At 36.9% G+C, this 18,440-nt stretch overlaps 2 protein-coding genes across 2 annotated transcripts; one reads left to right on the top strand and one right to left on the bottom strand.

The window, feature by feature from the left end:
- Positions 1-3,444: 3,444 nt before the first annotated feature.
- Positions 3,445-4,228, top strand: LOC145233573 (glycoprotein 3-alpha-L-fucosyltransferase A-like). Its single transcript, XM_080098329.1, has one exon. It carries the CDS (start codon positions 3,598-3,600, stop codon positions 4,189-4,191), a length of 594 nt encoding a protein of 197 aa, XP_079954455.1. The 5' UTR covers positions 3,445-3,597; the 3' UTR covers positions 4,192-4,228.
- A 5,663-nt stretch (positions 4,229-9,891) lies between these two features.
- LOC145234673 (uncharacterized) lies at positions 9,892-18,175 on the bottom strand. The gene is made up of 11 exons (XM_080099387.1): positions 18,044-18,175; positions 16,859-16,987; positions 16,102-16,195; positions 14,773-14,953; positions 14,503-14,573; positions 14,054-14,181; positions 13,614-13,804; positions 12,476-12,677; positions 11,556-11,693; positions 10,580-10,844; positions 9,892-10,356 (listed from the first exon to the last, which is right to left on the bottom strand). Exons 1-11 carry the CDS (start codon positions 18,138-18,140, stop codon positions 10,125-10,127), a joined length of 1,728 nt encoding a protein of 575 aa, XP_079955513.1. The 5' UTR covers positions 18,141-18,175; the 3' UTR covers positions 9,892-10,124.
- Between the last annotated feature and the right edge of the window lie 265 nt (positions 18,176-18,440).

Raw genomic sequence — 18,440 nt, 5'->3', positions numbered from 1 at the left:
AAATATATAAAATTGTGGTGTAGGAAATACTCCTAGTGAAGTAATAAACAGGAAAACAATAATTGCATCAGTGTTTTATTTTATTTTTAACATATTAATCTTCCCAAATACTAAAAAGGTATTTTGCAGTACGTTAAAGATAAGCAACTGATTTTTAAACCGTATTTGATTCGACAAATTGAATAAAACTTTCAGGTTCCAACATTAAAGGGTAATAATGCACGCTGAATGCAAATATTTTAAGTCTATGTGAAAAATAAGCGAGCAAATTGACATGAAAAATAGCAATTTAGCTTGCAATATTACGCTGAAATGTTAAAACCCGAAGTTGTTATTCAATTTGGCTGATCAAAATCGCGTTTAAGCTCTCCAGTTTGTAAAACCAGACTATTTATGGGTGTTTTTCCTGTACCCGCTGTATTATTTTGGACACAAAATGGCTCCATAGACTTTATCGCGGAAAAATGGGTTGGACAACTTGTGTTTTATATGAACTTTGACCAGCATTACATGTAGGTAGCTGTTACCCTACCCATGTGCGTCCTAACTAAAAAAACAAACAAACAAACAATGGCAGTCGTTTTAAATAAAAGCAACACTGCCGTATTTCATGCGCGTGAAAGATCATAAACAGGCCTATTTTTTTATTTATATTTTAATTTACTTGACCTCACGCGGGCCAGTCACGGACAGTCTACAGGCCGGATGTGGCCCCGCGGGCCGTGAAAGTCTGGTTTAGGCATTTGGATGTAATTTTGATCGTAACGTTGATTTTGTTGACATAGACCATGGATTCTCCCTTGTATTATGCGCCCGGGGAAGATTTGCGCCAGAAATCGGATGAGCTGAAAGATTTAACTCCTGAAGAGTTTTACACAAAACTCAACAAAAGCCTACAAGACGCGCAAAGAGAAAAAGTAAGTTTTGTAAAAGAAAATGTAGTAAAGCTGCAGTACATATGTGTGCGTTTGTTTGAGCTATTAACTGTAACAGCGAAGGTAAATCATTCACCTTGTTACAGTCATAAAGAAAAAAATCCCCATGTAGTCGCGCGTCCTTTGTGTATTTATTACGTATATCGTCTAGACCAGGGCTACTCAAACTTTCTTGCTCTGCGACCCCAAAACAGAAATTTCTACGCGACCTCTTCATGGGTAAAGCCCAGGGGCGCACAACCTTTTCGCTATGACGGCCGCATCACAGATCTTTATTTCACCAACGGCCGCATGCTTGCTTGTGTTTTAAAATTACTGATGTATAGAAATACTTATATATATATATATATACTATCTAATGGCGACTAAAATGCCTAAAACTTGATGCACAGATTGACAGTCTTAGCTTTTTTGACGTCATAATCTATATTGTGACGCTTGTGGTATCTGCTTTTCCGCATTGTTTCCACACAATAGGCATAAAAAGTCTGGGGCATATGGCTACTAGGCTGGTAATAATCTTTTAAGTTCCAAAAATGTGTTTTGAGCAGTTTGAAAATGAAAATATTTGACAAAAGAGTTTTCATTTACGTCACGGCCGCCAGTACATATATTTAAATAAACATGTTCATGACCGCACACGGTTGTGCACCCCTGGTATAGCCTATAGACGGAAATAATGTTTAAATAATAAATGTACGCAGGTATGTCATTTATGGTGACTGACATAATAACGCATAATTGTTTCGCGACCCCAAAATTATACTTCTCGAACCCAATTGGGGTCGCGACCCACAGTTTGAGAAGCCCTGGTCTAGACCTAGACCAGTGGTTCTCAACCTTATATTGTTTGCGACTTCGCGTACTACCTGACGACTTTTTATATCGCTGCGTACTACAAAAAACCCTGTTTGGATGGGTATAGACCAAGATATAGCCTGTTCTTCTTGACTAGTCTAATACGTTTATGAAACAGACAATTAAGGTTACCAATTACAAGGTAATCGAGTTTTACTCAAAACCTGATTAGATTTGTCATTTAAGTTGCATTTCATGATCTGACTTGAATGAAGTATAGCATAAAGCTATTCGCGTACCAACTCAAAAGCTCCGGCGTACCACAGGTTGTGAACCACTGGTCTAGTCTGTTAGAAATGTATTAAAACGGCAGAGGTTATGGAAATAGCACCAGATGAAGTCGCTTGTTTCGACATTCACTGACTTTCTCACCTTCACTTGAAATTTTTTACCATACTTTTTTATTCACGAGGTTTCTCTACAAAATATTTTCAATTTGAGGTACATTGAAATTGCAAGAAGGGCAAGTGCCCTCTCGGCGCCCATGGCGCTATTTATCATGACATCTAAGTTAGGGCCATGTAACAGATTTCTCAATTTTAGTTTACAATTATCTATCTTCGTCACAACATGATTGGATCAAAAAGAGTTGCATCGTTACCTTACCATTGTGGAAAATGTGAAATTGTTCACACCTTAGAAAAGGTAGCAATAACCATCTTTAAACCCTGTTTTAATAAAATGTAATGTTACATTTAATACAAATTAAATTATGGTAATCTTGACAAACTAGGCGTTAGAGTAGTAATGCACCGAATCCGCATCAAAGGGATAGGGCCAAAACCGAATAGTCGTTGTGTTTTTGATACAAATGAAATCAATTGTGGCAAACCAAAACAACTTTTACATAACGTAAGCTAAACAAAACATCTAATATAAAGACACTTTGACTCGTGTTTTATAGATACAACAATCAGTTATTTTATGACTTTAAATTGGCGACGTCGACAGTTTATGTATTAATTTCATACGCCAAAGCTTTTAAAATTTCGGCCGAAACCGAAAAATGAACGGCATCTTAGGCCGAAATGTTTTGGCCAACCGAAACTTCGGTGCATTACTACTTTTAAGTCAAATTGATTTGATTAAAATTCTTGTTGATAGAAATTATGAAACGATTCGTTCTGTTTTGTAGGTAAATGAATCATCAACAAAAGCAGTGGTATTTCATATGCAGTCGGCAAAGGAAAAATTCTTTCCAAAACTAAGGTGTCACAAAAATGTACTTGTAAATTGTCGGGAAAATAACCTTTTCTTTGTGTATAATAGACGCCCAGGCCAACTTTACGTGTGGCAGAGTATGGAAAGTATCGCACGTGTTCAGAGATTTGCTCCATTTGAATTCAGCAGGAACTTTTTCAACATGACCATGACCCCGAGGTATAATATCTACTTACGTATCTTAAAATATTGATGGTTACAGCTTTAAAGAACCTGTAAATTTTGCAAATTTACTAGTGCCCTGTAGTGGTTCATTTGAAAACGTTCTTCAGAAAGGGGATTTTAGGTCTGATTCGGCCAGAACCTTTCAGGGGTTTTCGGTGCATCGCTAGTCATATCATTGCGTCACAGACAGGCTTATAACGTCACTCCACTAAATAATTACAACCGATTTACGCCAAAAATACAGCACTTGTTTTTTTGCAGGAGATTTGGTGATGTGTGGAATCCATATACAACAGAAGCAGAGTTGTTTCTTCGAAAGGGACTTCCTAAAAACGACCAAGAGTTAGATTCCATTATAGCCAATAAAACCACGTTTGCACTGTGGATTGTTTCAAATTGCGGAGGAAAGCTAAAACACATGAACGGTTCAACACGACGAATGAAATATGCAAAGGAAATGATAAAAGAAGGTTTAGATATCCAACTTGGAGGAAAATGCTTCAAAGACACGAAAAAGGATTTTGAAAATCGAAAGTTCAAGTTTTATTTAGCTTTCGAAAACTCCAACTGCCACGATTACATCACAGAAAAATTCTGGAGAAATTCACTGTTGTATAACGTAGTTCCGGTGGTTTTAGGGGCCCCGAAGTCGGATTATATCGCAACAGCGCCACCAAACTCTTTTATATACGCCCCTGACTTCGAGACACCGAAAAAACTTGTCGAATATTTGAAGTATTTGGACAAAAATGTCACTGCATATAAAGAGTACTTCCAATGGATGAAACTGGAGTTTAAAGACATGAAATTTCGACATAGAACACACTCGTTCTGTCAACTATGCAGAATATTGCATGGAATTAATATTGATAACTTATACAACACAAGATACACTGAAGAATACAAGGATATACCAATGTTCGGGTTTCCAACGTTTCCACGCCTTATTCCATCACTAAAAGATTATTTGTTTAAGAATGAAGAAAATGGGTGTTTAGATGTTCCTGTTTGACCTCGTTTTACCACTATGTGATGATTTTGTATTTATATTGACCGTAAAAGATTGTTGTCCTTAGTGAAAAAACGGTACTACGTGAGATTGGTTTAAATCACTAAAATATTTCTTGTTTAAAAACGAATAAAACAAGGCTGAATTCTATTTGTCATTTGTCCTATTTTTTCCAAAGTTTTTCTGTGTTTGGATAAATAAACAATTTTCGATTATGATTTTTATTAATTTCAATACTCTGCAACCAGAGTCCAACTAATCTCGAAATAAACCACATCTATCCATTACAAAATTGAACGCTGCTGCAGACGGATTATTAGGATCAGTGATCATTAATACTGTAATGAACTAAATTTTCGTACTGTTTTACACTGTTACGTATGCATTGAGTTGTGAGTATACGTTGAGTTGTGTTAAACTGTGTATACGTTCAGTTAAGATGTGTATGCGTTGAACTGAGGGGTGTGTGCGTTTAGTTGAGGTGTGTGTGTGCGTTTAGTTGAGGTGTGTATACGTTGAATTGAGATGTGTATGTGTTCAGTTGAGGTGTGTATGCGTTGAGTTAAGGTATGTATGCGTTAAAATAAAAACTGTATGCGTTGAGTTGAGTTGGTCGTCAAATTTTAAAAGTTTTGTAAGTGTGACTTAAGGGAGACCCTGTTGAGGAGCAATGGTTTGAAAAGACCTCAAGTACAAAAATAAAACGCGAATAATTACTTGCTATCTTTTTGTTGCTATGAAGTAACACACGGTATGAATTTCGAAACTTTATCGGAATCTTCTGCTCCAGGGATATAACACGATCCTGAATTTTTAGACATATAGTTTCTTATTCGCTGTGTCAGGTTTGGGGGAAATGAAGGCCATTTAACATCAAGTCCTTCATCAACCGGTTTTTGGAGTTTTAGTTTTTCGCGCACACTATAAAGAATCTGTCGATTTGTTTCCATTTTTGGCGCCCGTATTTTTCCACTCGTTCCCACAGAGTCCTATTGAAATGCTCGTACAGCTTAATGTCCTGCAAGATACAAGTGTGTTAGAAGGGGCGATTCGCTAAAATGGTTGAAGACCAATGACATGGTGTACTCTATGCAGACCGGCGATCACGGAACACTCATATCTTAATAATTGTACTTATAGACGTGCCACCGAATCTGCCGGTCACCAAGGCATTCCCACATAGGCATAGGCCAGAAAAGTCGAACTAATCACCCCCCTACTGACAGAGTGAGAATCCCGCATATGCTCCTGCCGTGGGTGTGAATCCCACGGCAGGTTATAACTTTAAGCGTGGGCCTTGTCGTACTTTTTTACCGGTTGATTTGGTACAGCGCATTTGATAGGCCTGACGTATGATTTGTATATAAGCGTGCCGTGATGGCTGGTCTTCGCCTTAAGACTGACCCAACTATTGAATTTATGTTCATCTTAACAGATGATAAAATAGGCACACACACATATAAATCATAATAACACAGCACATAATATTCAGCCCTGAAGAGTCTATGCTAGTGGTTCTCAACCTTTTTTCTTTCGTGGCCCACTTTCATTGCAAAAAAATTCTGTGGCCCAGTAATTTTTTAAGATAGAAAGAAAACAACTATAAAATAGGTTCAGAACAAAAAAACAAAACAAAAACATTCCTTCTCAATTCCTCCCCAAGCCATTATTCTTGTAAAATTGAGTGTAGTGACACAAATGAAAGTAAATTCTTAAAAAAGCTTTCTATTTGGTTGGTCTGTGGCACAATCAAAATGCTTTCATGGCCCACCAGTGTGCTTGCATCAAAATGCTTTAATGAAAGTAAATTCCATGGCCCACACTAATATATAAATCATGATACACCAGGCATATTTAAGGCGTCATACCGAATCAAGCTGGCCATCCAAGCATTTCCATATGTATGGTAAGTCGCAGGCTAGATTTTATCGAACCTATTTTTTGGTGGGATTCGAACCTACCACGCCTTTAATAGGCCTGAAGTATTATGATTTATGTATCAATGTGCCGTGATCGCTGGTCTGCATAGACTCTTCAGGGCTAAACCCAGCATCGAATTTAAGTGCATCTTAGATGTTTACGGAATTATTTATAAACTGCGTCTGGATAAGGCAACGTTACAACCCCATTTTAAATTCATCACAATAAACTAACAAAATTGGTTTTCTTAACGAGGGTTTTGTGTTTTTTTCTGCGAAGTGCGTGGCGAAAAACATTGCTAGGTGCCGCAAGAATGAAAAAACAACAACCTGGAAAAGCATTTCATTTTCGCAATCAGTCAAGGGATGGAAGAATTAAGCATGCCGCTTTCAGTAAAAACTCATCAACGTCCATTTCGTGACCTTTAAACGTAGGATTTGGGCATTTCCATACAACTCGGCCTAATTTTTTTCGAATTTGACACGTAAAAGTTAAATGTTGACTGAAAGTTCTTCCATGACTCACGAATGATTGTAAAGTATCTAGATAAAATAATAAAACAATAATTACCATAATTTACTTCGATTTGTGATAAAAGCTAGTATCGAGGTCACTCCCCACATAAAGAAGCATACTTTAGTGTTTTATGTTGCAACTCGCATAACTTTTAACAGCAATTCGTAAAGACAGTGAGAAAAAAATGTAAGATGCATTTAGTTGGTCTAGATTGGAAACAGCTATATAGGAACTCGATTTAAGCAGTTAATGTTATTTACATCTGGAGGTATTTTTGTACTTCTGTTGCTCAACTAAAGTAGGCTATATTAACCAGGGAGTCGAACCGGAACTGAACCCGAACCCGCGAACCGGTTTGAGTGGTTAATTTTATTAAACCCCAACCGAACCCGAACCCCTAATTACGATTTTCTAAAAACCCGAACCAGAGTTAAACCCCATTTTTGTTTGGCGTTGGACCCGAACCGGAACCGAACCAGCAATAATGCAGTCTGTTTTATATTTTGTGATTTTAAAACAGCGCACTTAAGAATACACGAGATAACACTTGTAGGGCGTGTCAAAAATAACAGTGCACGGGCAAAATTCTTTTGGAGTTTGATAAGGCCAGATAGATGATGGGTAGATTTAAAAATTTGAACCGGTTTAAAAACCGCAAACCGGTTTGGACCGGATAATTTGCCCAAACCGGAACAAAACCCGAACCCGAAAATATACATTTTTAAAACCTGAACCGAACCCGAACCCTTATAAACAAAACCAAGTGAACCCGAACCGAACCTGAACCCATATGACAAGCGGTTCGACTCCCTGGTATTAACTCTGTTACCCAAACTATGGGTTATGACCCAAAAGTTCGGTTTAAATGTAAATAAATGTTTGGTCGAAAAAACTTCTGTTTGACAAAAATATCTGTTTATATTTTGGACTAAACTTGTCAAAACTTTTGCAGTAATTTTCTAAAAAGCCAGACAAAAACACAACTAAAATAGTAATAACTAGTGCACATCCATGGGTCTCTTCAACCCACAAAAGAGTTTTTAAAGAATTTGGGTCCCGTCAAAAGTTTTGGAACCACTGGGCTATATTATGCATTGCAAACGCGTACTGCCACAGCAAAAGACAACGCTTACGTATTTTGTTCAAATAGTTTTAAATCGGTCATATCATTCATGCAAATGTTCAAATGTTAATCAGATCTCTTACTTTGTGTCGGGATGAAAGCATCTTTTCATTTCTTCTGCATCGAATCTCGCATGATCAAACAAAATGCTGGAATTTCTTGGCATCATGAATTCACATTTAAATCGACCTGGGTAACCACCAACGTACGGACACGGAAAAGGGATTGAACTAAACTGAAAACAAGGTAGTTGTGATTGTACTGCACTTTTAGTGCACATTTTACCGTTCAGAAAATTTGGTTTTCCATGTAGTCTGAAAACAGGTTTCCGAAATATATCAATATTAGTAGGTTAGTTTGGTTTAATTTTAGCATGTTTGCGGCAACGATGCCGTAAGCTCATATTTTCAATGAAGGAAAAACAAGTTTATGACACTTTTTGTCGTAAAGGTTTGGCCTGAAATTTATCATAATTTAAAAAAAGCTGGCTTAAAAGCAAAACAAACACACTGCAAAATCACTTCCACCTAAAAAAGAGACTCAGAGACAACTTACCTAGTCAAAAAGGTTTTGTTTAATGTGTTTGAGCAATATTATGCTGTCCATTGATTGAAGGTTGTGCGGCCCACAGAGACAATTGGATTTCAAATGTATTGCAAAGGAGTTTAATTAATAATTTGAGCAGATTAGTGCGCCCAGTGCTGTTTTTCTCCGACCTGACAATGTGCTGCTAGAATCAAATGCGAATTTTACTTGTAGTAATAGTAAGGCATTTTTGGTATGCAACGAAGTAAAATCACCTTGGGATATATAAAGGTGCGGCCCGCGATCTAATCATCGCAATTGTATTTGACCCCACAGTGACAAAGGTTGCACACCCTTGGCCTAAACTCTAAAGTGAGGCGCTAAAAACATTGCAGGGTTTTTAATTTTCGTTTACCTGTAAAAGTTTGGCTTTAAAATAGTGAATTTAACTCAACAACTTGCAAATTACACCCAACTTTTTGTCAACATTTATATTGTTTAGTATTAAGTGGCGCAGTTGTTCCACAATGTTTTTTTACACAATGAGCCTACAAACAAGTGTAGTCTACTCGGCCTCTAGTATATTTGTTTGGCTGCAAAAACCCTTTAGGACCAGTTTCAAGACCAAATATCGAGAAATAGGGTTTATTAAATATACAGGGTCTCCAGTATGTGTATTTAAATGCTTATGTGCGCGACTGCTTTTGTTACCTGCCTACTGTATCCATGTTCGATTCGCATTTTTGGCAAGACTTCGTTTTTGAAAACATTGCCTGTTTCATAAGGCGTTGAGTTGATATAGAATACAAAAGCCGTAACAAAACAAATGCACAGGAAAAACAATTTCTGGAAAAACAATGTTTTTGTTGCGACAATATCTTCCATTTTCTACTGAGCCAGGCTACAGAGAAACATACAAATAAAATTAGACCATGTCCTGAATATATGTTTCATAATCACAGAAAAAGTAAAAATGACTGATTTTCAGGGTAAGAAAAGCTCAACTTGAATTACAAGTACATCGTTACGTTACGCTAACAAACCTACCTATCATCTAGATCGGTATATACCTAAACCTGATATACTTGCCGTCTACATATGCAGCTACTATCAATACAAAAGAATCTGCTGGATGCACAGACATACGCATAAGCGTGGTGGATATAATAGACGCACAGTGACGAAACAATGGATATTGTTCAATTAGAACACAGAATGTGAAACAACCTAGGTTTACGACCATGTATGCGTAGTATTGTTTAGTTTCTTGAACTGCTATAGTATTTTTATCCGTCTTTAGCAGTAAGTATGTATTTTTAAAGCTATTTGAATGCATCGTAGCTTGAAACCAGGCACACTTTGCAGGCAATAGCACAGATAGTTCAAGAAGAACTTTTTGGTAACGTTAAAATGTGTTACGATTTTGGTCAAATAAGGTTCTAGATTTATTATAACTATGTGCAATTTGTCATCAACCCCTAAAACATGAGATGACTTTGCAAAACGATTATTATGTGGTACATTTGAAGAAAAGTAGTTTCAGTTAAAGAATTCTTCAACTTAATCAACTTATTATAAGCTATAATGCTGCTATTGACTTGAAATGCAAAACTGTCATGTAATTTCCATATTTTCTTACGTAAAAACAACAGAGAATGATATAAACACAACTGTTTGATACTTAAACAAGCGATGCGTAAAAATGTATGATGCGAGTTTTCGGAGTGGAAAAACTAGAACTGATTTTTCAACCACAATTTGTTTGGAACACATTTCATTTCATGTCGCATTACACATCGTATGCTGTACGAGTCAAAAATGGCCATTCGTCATCGAAGTTCACACCGTATCGTCAGGTTGTCACGTGATGAACTTGACGCATATCCAAGATTTCAAAATCGTCGCGGCCGCATTTGGAGCTGCTAGGCAATCTTGATTTGCTTGGGTTTAGTTTCTTTCCAGCTGCCTTATACTTGCAGCAGATTACCACTAGGAGGATTATCAGCCCTAAAGCAACCACACCTCCCACCGCCAATATGACGTATTTGTTTTCGCTGATGACGCAATCGATTTGCGACGTGCAACTGAATGAAAAAAATATGAGTAGCCTGGAGGTTACCACTTAACGTTTTGACATAACTTTTTTCATCCCCAGATAAATTATCTGTGAAATTAAATTTACTAACGCGATGTACATTTGGCGATGGTTTTTGCCGAAACATTTTCATAAAGTCATGTTACTTTTCACTGCTATATAGACCAGTTTCTTAGAATTTACTATAATTTACGAACGATATTTTTACTTACTCTGTTGCTGGGGCTGATAATTGAGAAGTCAAATTATCATTTTCGATTGAAGATAACGCATCTACAGTAGTTGCGTCAGTTTTCTTATTTGTATTCCCATCTTTATCCTGTTCGGATCCGGATCCCAACGGTGCTTCAAGTCTCAAACCGGTTGCGGGGCTGGTCAGTTTCGGTTGGTTGTCAGAAGTAAGAACTTGATCCCTTAGTTCGTACCCGGTGTCGGTAAAGTTAGATCCGACAAATGAACAACCGGTTCCGTGTCCCCCTGCGAAAGTTTTACTTGTATTATTTACAAAAACAAATGATAGTAAGCCAGTCTCATTGAAGGATTATACCGATTTAAGTCGGTCACCCAAGCACACGGCACCTGCGATGGGATACGAACTCACGACAAAAGTGCTTCTCTACCAACTGAGCTATTGAGGCTTAGAAGTGAACGAGCCGAAAGTCGAATCACAAGCACCGTTGCCAGCTTTATATCGCCAGTTTGACTATTGGTCAACTAAGATACCTACATCGATACTGGGATCAGCACCGAAGCGTCCAGCAGTACAGCGATACTCATTCATAAATCATAGTACGCCTGGCCCATTAAAGACGTGATACCGAATCCAGTCGGTCTCTCCTTGATTCGACATTCCTAGACTTTAAACTAGAAAATTGTAGCCTTCGATAGGTTGCGACTTAAAGACAGGAGCCTATATTTGGGGCTATATGCGGCAGGCAACGGTTGTGCTGATTAGAATACGGTAGGCTTCTTACCGAGCCTGTGAATGCTTAGTTGGTTGGAAGCTTAGTTCGCCAGTTTGAATAGCTTAAACAGGTGTGTGTTTGTTTTATTTGGATAAAAATCATCTAAATTTAGGTCTGCATGTTACTTCATGAACACATAAACTCACGCTATGGCCTGAAATGGAAAAGCTGGTCTAAATGGGTAACAACCACAGCTTTTGCGGAGTTTAACAATCCTACTTACAGGTTGTTCGATTTTTTCCGTCACCGAAAAATCCCGGGCGACATCGACATTGAACCAAAGGCCTAGAGCGACTCCCAGCGGCGGTGCAAATTGCGTTTTCGACACAAGCATGTCCCACGCACGGGTTTGGTGGAATATCTGAATGTAAGTATCAAGGTCAAAACAAGATACTTAAACAATAGAAATCAAGCTATGGAGTAAGTGCATACAGTGAGAGATTTCACTAAAGTGTTGTTATGGTAACAGCATGTTTATATCACCATAGAGGTCACCAAACTTTTTTCTCAGCGGGCCGGATAAGTTTAATGTTGAATCGCGAAGGCCGCATAGTTTACAAGCTCTAACACCGCTTGTTTCAATTCTGTTTGAAAGTATGATGGAGCGACTGTTGATTTTTAACGTTGGTCTTATTTTTCATCAAGGTCACCTATGTTTCGTCACAAGTGGTAAAAGAAGGCAATTGTTGGCGCACAATTAAAACTTGTAGTCTTGTTTGCGATGTAACAAACTGCCTTTGTTTCATTCTTATGCATTGTAATCCTATAAGACTAGATAAAATTAATTCCACATGTTGTTGCAGGAAAACTTCCGTAAGAAGTACATTAAATTTTGAAAGTTATAAAGGTTATGAATACGATTTTGCCAAACTAAAAAATACGGTCGAGGGCCTCGCCGTAGTTTGATGACCCCTGATATAGAGTTGAAATGCTACTCTTCAAAGTTTTGCATAATTTTACAACCGCTATAAAATTGGTCAAAATTGCTATAAAATTAGCGGTTTTAATTTTTTCTATATTCGTGTTTATATTTCAAATTAAACCCACAAACTAAATCAATTGCATGTCTTTAAATAACAGTGGTTATTTTAAATGCAAATAACAATGTGATTTAGTTAAAAAAATATATAAATGAATAATTACGAGGTGTTGTAAAGTAAGCGGTCGCCGTGCATTCTTCGTATGGTTCACAGACTTCCTCGTCTTCATATATAGTGTAGACGTCCACGTAATACTCCGTACCAGGTAGTAGGTAAAGTATTTTTCCCACAAATATGTTCTCAGAAGTGTCGCATTCCAATAAACTGTCTGACTGGGTTCTGGATCTTTTCTTTTCCTCCCAATCCTGTATATTAAATAATAATTAATATGTTTTGTTATCAAATTTTATAACTGTTCTAGTTTTTGTTAAAATTGTGTAAAATTTTCGCGGCCGTCATAGCATTAAGAAAGGCAAAAAAATAATTTGAATTACCTTGCTAACTGATTTCAGCTTTGAAACAAACGATCCCAAACTGTGATACCTAAGTTATGTGTTTCCACATTATAATTTTATCTTCGGAGGTTGAAAGAACAACAAAAGCACAAAATATAGTTTAAAGGTTTATAGCAGTGGTTCTCAAACTTTTTCATTACGTTTTCAAAACGGTCCCTTTGCCATTATTTCGAGGACTCGCGGTCCTTTAGCTTGAATATATATTTCAGAAAAACGAAAGTTGATTGCAGGATTTTAGCTAGTTATGCAAAACTTCGCATAATAATGATCCAAAGACTGCTTGTGACATCACAGACAAGACAAAAAAAAGCATTACGGTTGTGCGCGAACAATTGCATTTTTGATAGTTGTCATTCAATAAAGGCTATTGGTTAGCAATGGAGGCGGTCGATTCTCAATTCTAATTTGATTTAAACTTTTTCAGTGGCACAAACTGACGCTAAATAAGATTATAGAATTACTTCAACCGCTTCGCGGTCCACCCCAAATTGCCTCGCGGACCCCTAAAGGAGCGCGGACCCCAGTTTGAGAACCGCTGGTTTATAGTGACATAAGACATAACCACAATTTTGGGAGTTTTCTTAACGACGTTTGTTATTAAATGAACACATTCTGGTGAGGGTCGCGTTTGTTAGAAAACCTATAATAGGGATCGCAGAGTAAAAAGGGTTGAAAAACACTTGCCAAATGTGTTTTTAGCCGATAAATAAAAGGTTTGTTGCTAAATTGCAAGCCTGAAAAGTTTGACAATCAATACCAAAAAATCTAGTAACCATGGTAACATACCTCAACTTGTTCCATTCCATCCTGTGTCCCGTCAACTCTTTCAATTAATACATCATAATAGCGATCAGTGGCGTCAGCTATGGGCGGCAACCATGTGATCATCATTGAGTATTGGCCGGTTGTCAGGTCTAAGCGAGGTTGAGTGACTGTCACCGAACGCGAACGATAAAGTAGATTGTCTCCTTTATTCCCTAATTGTGACGAAACAAAAAACCCTCAAAATTACGCCTGATTTTCCACACAGTTTTAATACAGAGGTTAATGTGCTTTACTAAGCATAAACATTTCGAATTCACTGTATTTTTAGTATTACAGCATATACGACGTGTCATTTAGTCGCTTTTTTGCATATTATAGGACAAAAAACGACGCGATTATTATATTGTTACGTCATAGCATACTAATTATGCCACAAATGACAACTTTGCGAGTTTACTCACGACAGCAGGTGTCTGAGATGCTTTCCCTAGGCCTAGAGAATCCTGACTTTTGTAGCAATGACTCGCAATCGCCAATTGGTTGAATAGTCAAGATGGAATTTGGATTTGACATGTTGCCAACTCCGAACCTAAGTAAGTAATAAAACGTATCACAGAACACTCATAAAATTACACCCGTTTATTTTACTACTTTCTTACTATTTCTATCTTTTTAAAATCATTTACCAACATTGGTTATCATATGATGTCACAATTTACGTCATGTTACGTGGTACACCGCTTAAGTTTATCTATAATACTGACGATGACAACAGCAGTTGTTATTACGCTCAGCGGGCACTTCGGTAATTTTTAGATAAATTTGTGGGATGATGTTTTGCGTTTAAAAGTGGCCTAAAGAAAATTTAAATTAGTTGTTTTCTATTTTAGAAAAAAAAAATATTTCTTACCTGTCGTAGGGAACCAGTAGAAAAACGTATTTTCGAAAATATTTAACATGGAATTTAAGTGAACGGATTTCCTGCAACATAAAACAACAGTAAAATGTAAATTGAATTCAAATTTGAGTGAAAAGAAAAACAAACATTTAACCCACACTATAGACACAGGTAAATGGAAATATATGCAACTTGGACAACACAGTCGGCATATTTAGACTTCATAAACTTGATTACTTCCTTTTATGATTTTTTTTAAATGTTTACTGACTTATAGCTTACTGCATTAACTGTCTTTGCCGAGCCAACGTTGTCGCTGATTTTGACGATCTCATGGGTGCAGTTGTTCGAAGTAGAGAAGCACTCTTTCTCGCAAACACATGATGTTGAGGACGGTTTGAGGCAACTCGGTTTATCAACACACGATGTAGCCTTTCTGCCGCTGATCCACCACTGATTTCCACTAAAACACAAGCAAGAAATCGTAAATAAACTATGAATGTAACAATATTGGTATTAAAATTACAAGAAACAGAAACATTTTGCATTAAAAAAGGTCAGTTACGTAATTAGTTAGTCAACTTTTTTCTGCACAATACTTCTGACTGCATTTGCATTGTTCCATTGACGATGGCAATAGTATTTCCAACGCTATGAGTTATAAGATGAATATACATATCATGCAAATTCTTCAGTAATTTATTTACATGAATCAACTGAGAATATTTAAATCGACAATCGCGCCTCTAAAATGTGATGAAGTGGCATATTTAATTTTAAAATGTTTTGAAAAACAACCAATGCTATCACAAGACCTATTGAAATAGCATACAAAACCACAATTCAGACTGTTAACTGATTGGCAAGAAGAAGGTTTATAACCGGCACCGTAATAAAAAAATTCTAAAGGCAGCAAGAGCAGTTTACGTTTACACACAAGTAGATGGCTCAGTCATGTGCTTCTCGTTTTTACTGGAACTTTTCATGTCAGGGGCCCTTGTCCAACTGTTTCATAGAATATATGTGGCACTTTTTCTAAACACCTATTGTTGTCTTGTAAACTTGGGCAAAAAAACATACCATTTGGGTGATTATTTCTTTCGTAGTTTCGAACATTTGGCAAAATAACAAACTTTTAAGGAAATAACATTGTGAAAAACGGTGCTACATTAAAGAAGTTGTATGAGTCATACGGGGATAAATAAAACTTTTTTTTGTAACATGTGGTTTAATAAGAATACGTTAGTCCGAACCAGACTAGACAAAGTGCGTAATTATACATTTGGTTGTCTGAGTAAGAAATAAAACACTTCATTTTTTATGTAGCTAATCCGGTATAAAATGTATGAAAACATCTTCTCTTTCAAAAGCCTAAACATGATTTAGGCTTCAAAAGTTCCCAAAAACAAAAACATTAACAAGAGTTAAAGATCTAAAAAAAGAATTAATTTAAATTTTAACTTATTTCAAATTTTTAGTTAAATTAAATATAACTTAACGCCTAACATACAAAGGCTCTTAATATTCACGTGAACAAGCCACTTTAAAAGGGTAGATTATAGCATTAAAGCATTAGAACCTGACTTGAGATTTATCAGCAAATTAACTCACGGTGGAACGCATGCGTTAGTTGGGAGAAAGTCACTGGAAGGGGGCGACGATTCCAATGACTGCAAGTGGAATAAGAAACCATCAATGGGACGGTCTGTAAGAAAAAAAGCAAATATAGTAGCTACAAAAAATTACCGTCAATGACGTTGATCTAACATAAAAATTGAAAATGGTTTGGAACCATTGTGGGAAACTAATTAGAATTTACTTAAAACTTGTAGATATTTTTATTTTTAGTGGACATTAGAGTATGAAGGGGGGGGGGGGGGGGGCAATCTTTTTTGGGCCTGAACCTGAAAGCATACAACTAAAACCCGAAGTGAAGCAGAATGTTTTTCAAAACTCTTGTTAGGCCCAAATGCTTAATTTAGGTAATGCACCAATTTGATTGACAGCCTAGATAAATCTACACAGCGTAAGAATGCATGCAACTCTTTAATGTACAGCCTGTGCACATTCTTGCAAAATAGACGAAAACTACGACGCAAGTGTGGGAAAGTTAAAACTTCAGGACGTTTATTAGGCAAAAACTTAAGCCTGAACAAGCCCCAAACCCGCACCCAAACATTAAAAAAGAAGTTCTCTAAAGTTAGTTTACACCTTGGTTGTAATTATCGTTTTACCTAAATCTTAACTATAACAAGGTTTTTGTTACCATTTACTGTTATCACTAGATGGTACTTAATTCGAAAACTTTTAAGATGGCACACGAATCAAAAGAATTGAAACTTTTGAATTAAAGTAATACGAAACTTACCTTCCGATGGCGTAAAAGTCCAGGAGATGTCAATCATCAACTCGACGTTTGTATTTCCATTGGTATTTTGGATCCTTGGCTCATGTTTGTAATTGAGATTTCTCACTTCTAAATTAGATTTGCTGAGGTCTGCAAAAGCGTCTAAATTAATGTGATGTTGTTAAATGAAAAGAAAAAAAAATGTGAGGTGGACAAAAACATGAAGGTGATGATGATCATCAAACGTTTCAGGGAATTGGTAACTCTTTGAAAGGTGGGATGGGTTTGAAATTGAGAGCTTTGTCACTTGCCACATGCAACCCATTGTTCGTTGTGCTGTTTGCAAGATAACGACCTATAGTTTCCTTCCGTTTTTAATATAATGACCGTGGCATAAGCAGTGCCGCAATATGTTCAATGAAAACCAGTTTATGAAAACTTGATGTTTTGGAAGCAATATAAACAAGTTTAATTATCACAGAAAAACACGTGCTTGCAAAATAAGTAATGCATTTAAGTCAAACAAACATGCAAATTTCGAATCATTATAACTTATTATTGTGTGGCCTTTTCACACTTGTTTGTACAAAGGACGCTTATATTCTTCACAATAGAATATTAGATATTTTGCGAACAAATATTAGGAATTTGCTGTTTTGCTTTCAACTTTGGTGTAGCTGATACTTTGCATCTATTGTGTTTACTCATACATTGTCACTTCACGTTTATAATACGGTGTAGCTGCAGCACGTTCAATCTTGCTTCATCAAATGTGCCCTCCATTGTTTTGCATCCCGTTAAGTTCTAACGTTGCGCAGCAATTTCCGGCAATTGTGCTAGTGCAATGGTGTCGCACTAAGCAGTAAACTTACAACTCAAATTGTACAAGCTTTCATTCACAGGCTTCAATTTATATTAGGCAAACTAAAATCGCTCTTCTGACAATTGCATTTTGTACCGACGTTTCCAAATCCTATACAGGTCGCCTTCTTTGGGGTAAAAACAACGAATGTGGGTAAGGCACGACAAACACAAAGCGAGGAAAATTTTGTGCGACAAGGAGTGATCAGGCCTCTAATCTTTGAGCAGGTGCCTGTAGCACGTCAAAAAATGTTTTAGCAAGGTCAAAAATGACATTTGGGCTATTTTTCATCACCCTTAAACAAGTAAAATATTATAAACTGAACTTAAATGAATTGTACTTACCGTGAAGGCAGTTTGATAATCCAATGCATACGTTAGTATTAAAGAAATACAAAATCCACAAGCAATTCCAAACTACTCTACATTGTAATGCAACCATGATTGAATCTGATTCAAGCACAACGTTTTTTTGACCTGAAGAATCCAAATTGAAATGCGCTGTAGCCGATTAATTGTATTTCGTCATTTGGCCTAAAGCTAAAAAGTAATTACTACGTTTGCCGGTTTAGCCACGCGCAAAAACACCACCCTAAGGCGGGAAGCGGTAAAGCACCACAAGAGGCCTTTGTTTACCACCACGCTATTTGCATAATCTTGTCATGGGAAAAATACAAGTTTTAACTTTTCGAAGGAAGCGACCAACTAACTCTATGGCGTCATGCTGGTCGGGTTTCCCCCT

The sequence above is a fragment of the Phallusia mammillata genome, chromosome 6 (genome assembly GCF_965637545.1).
Source record: "Phallusia mammillata chromosome 6, kaPhaMamm4.hap1.1, whole genome shotgun sequence".
NCBI classification, from domain to species: Eukaryota; Metazoa; Chordata; class Ascidiacea; order Phlebobranchia; family Ascidiidae; genus Phallusia; species Phallusia mammillata.
Note: the sequence above shows the minus strand (reverse complement) of the source record. Positions and strands in the feature narration are given on the sequence as shown.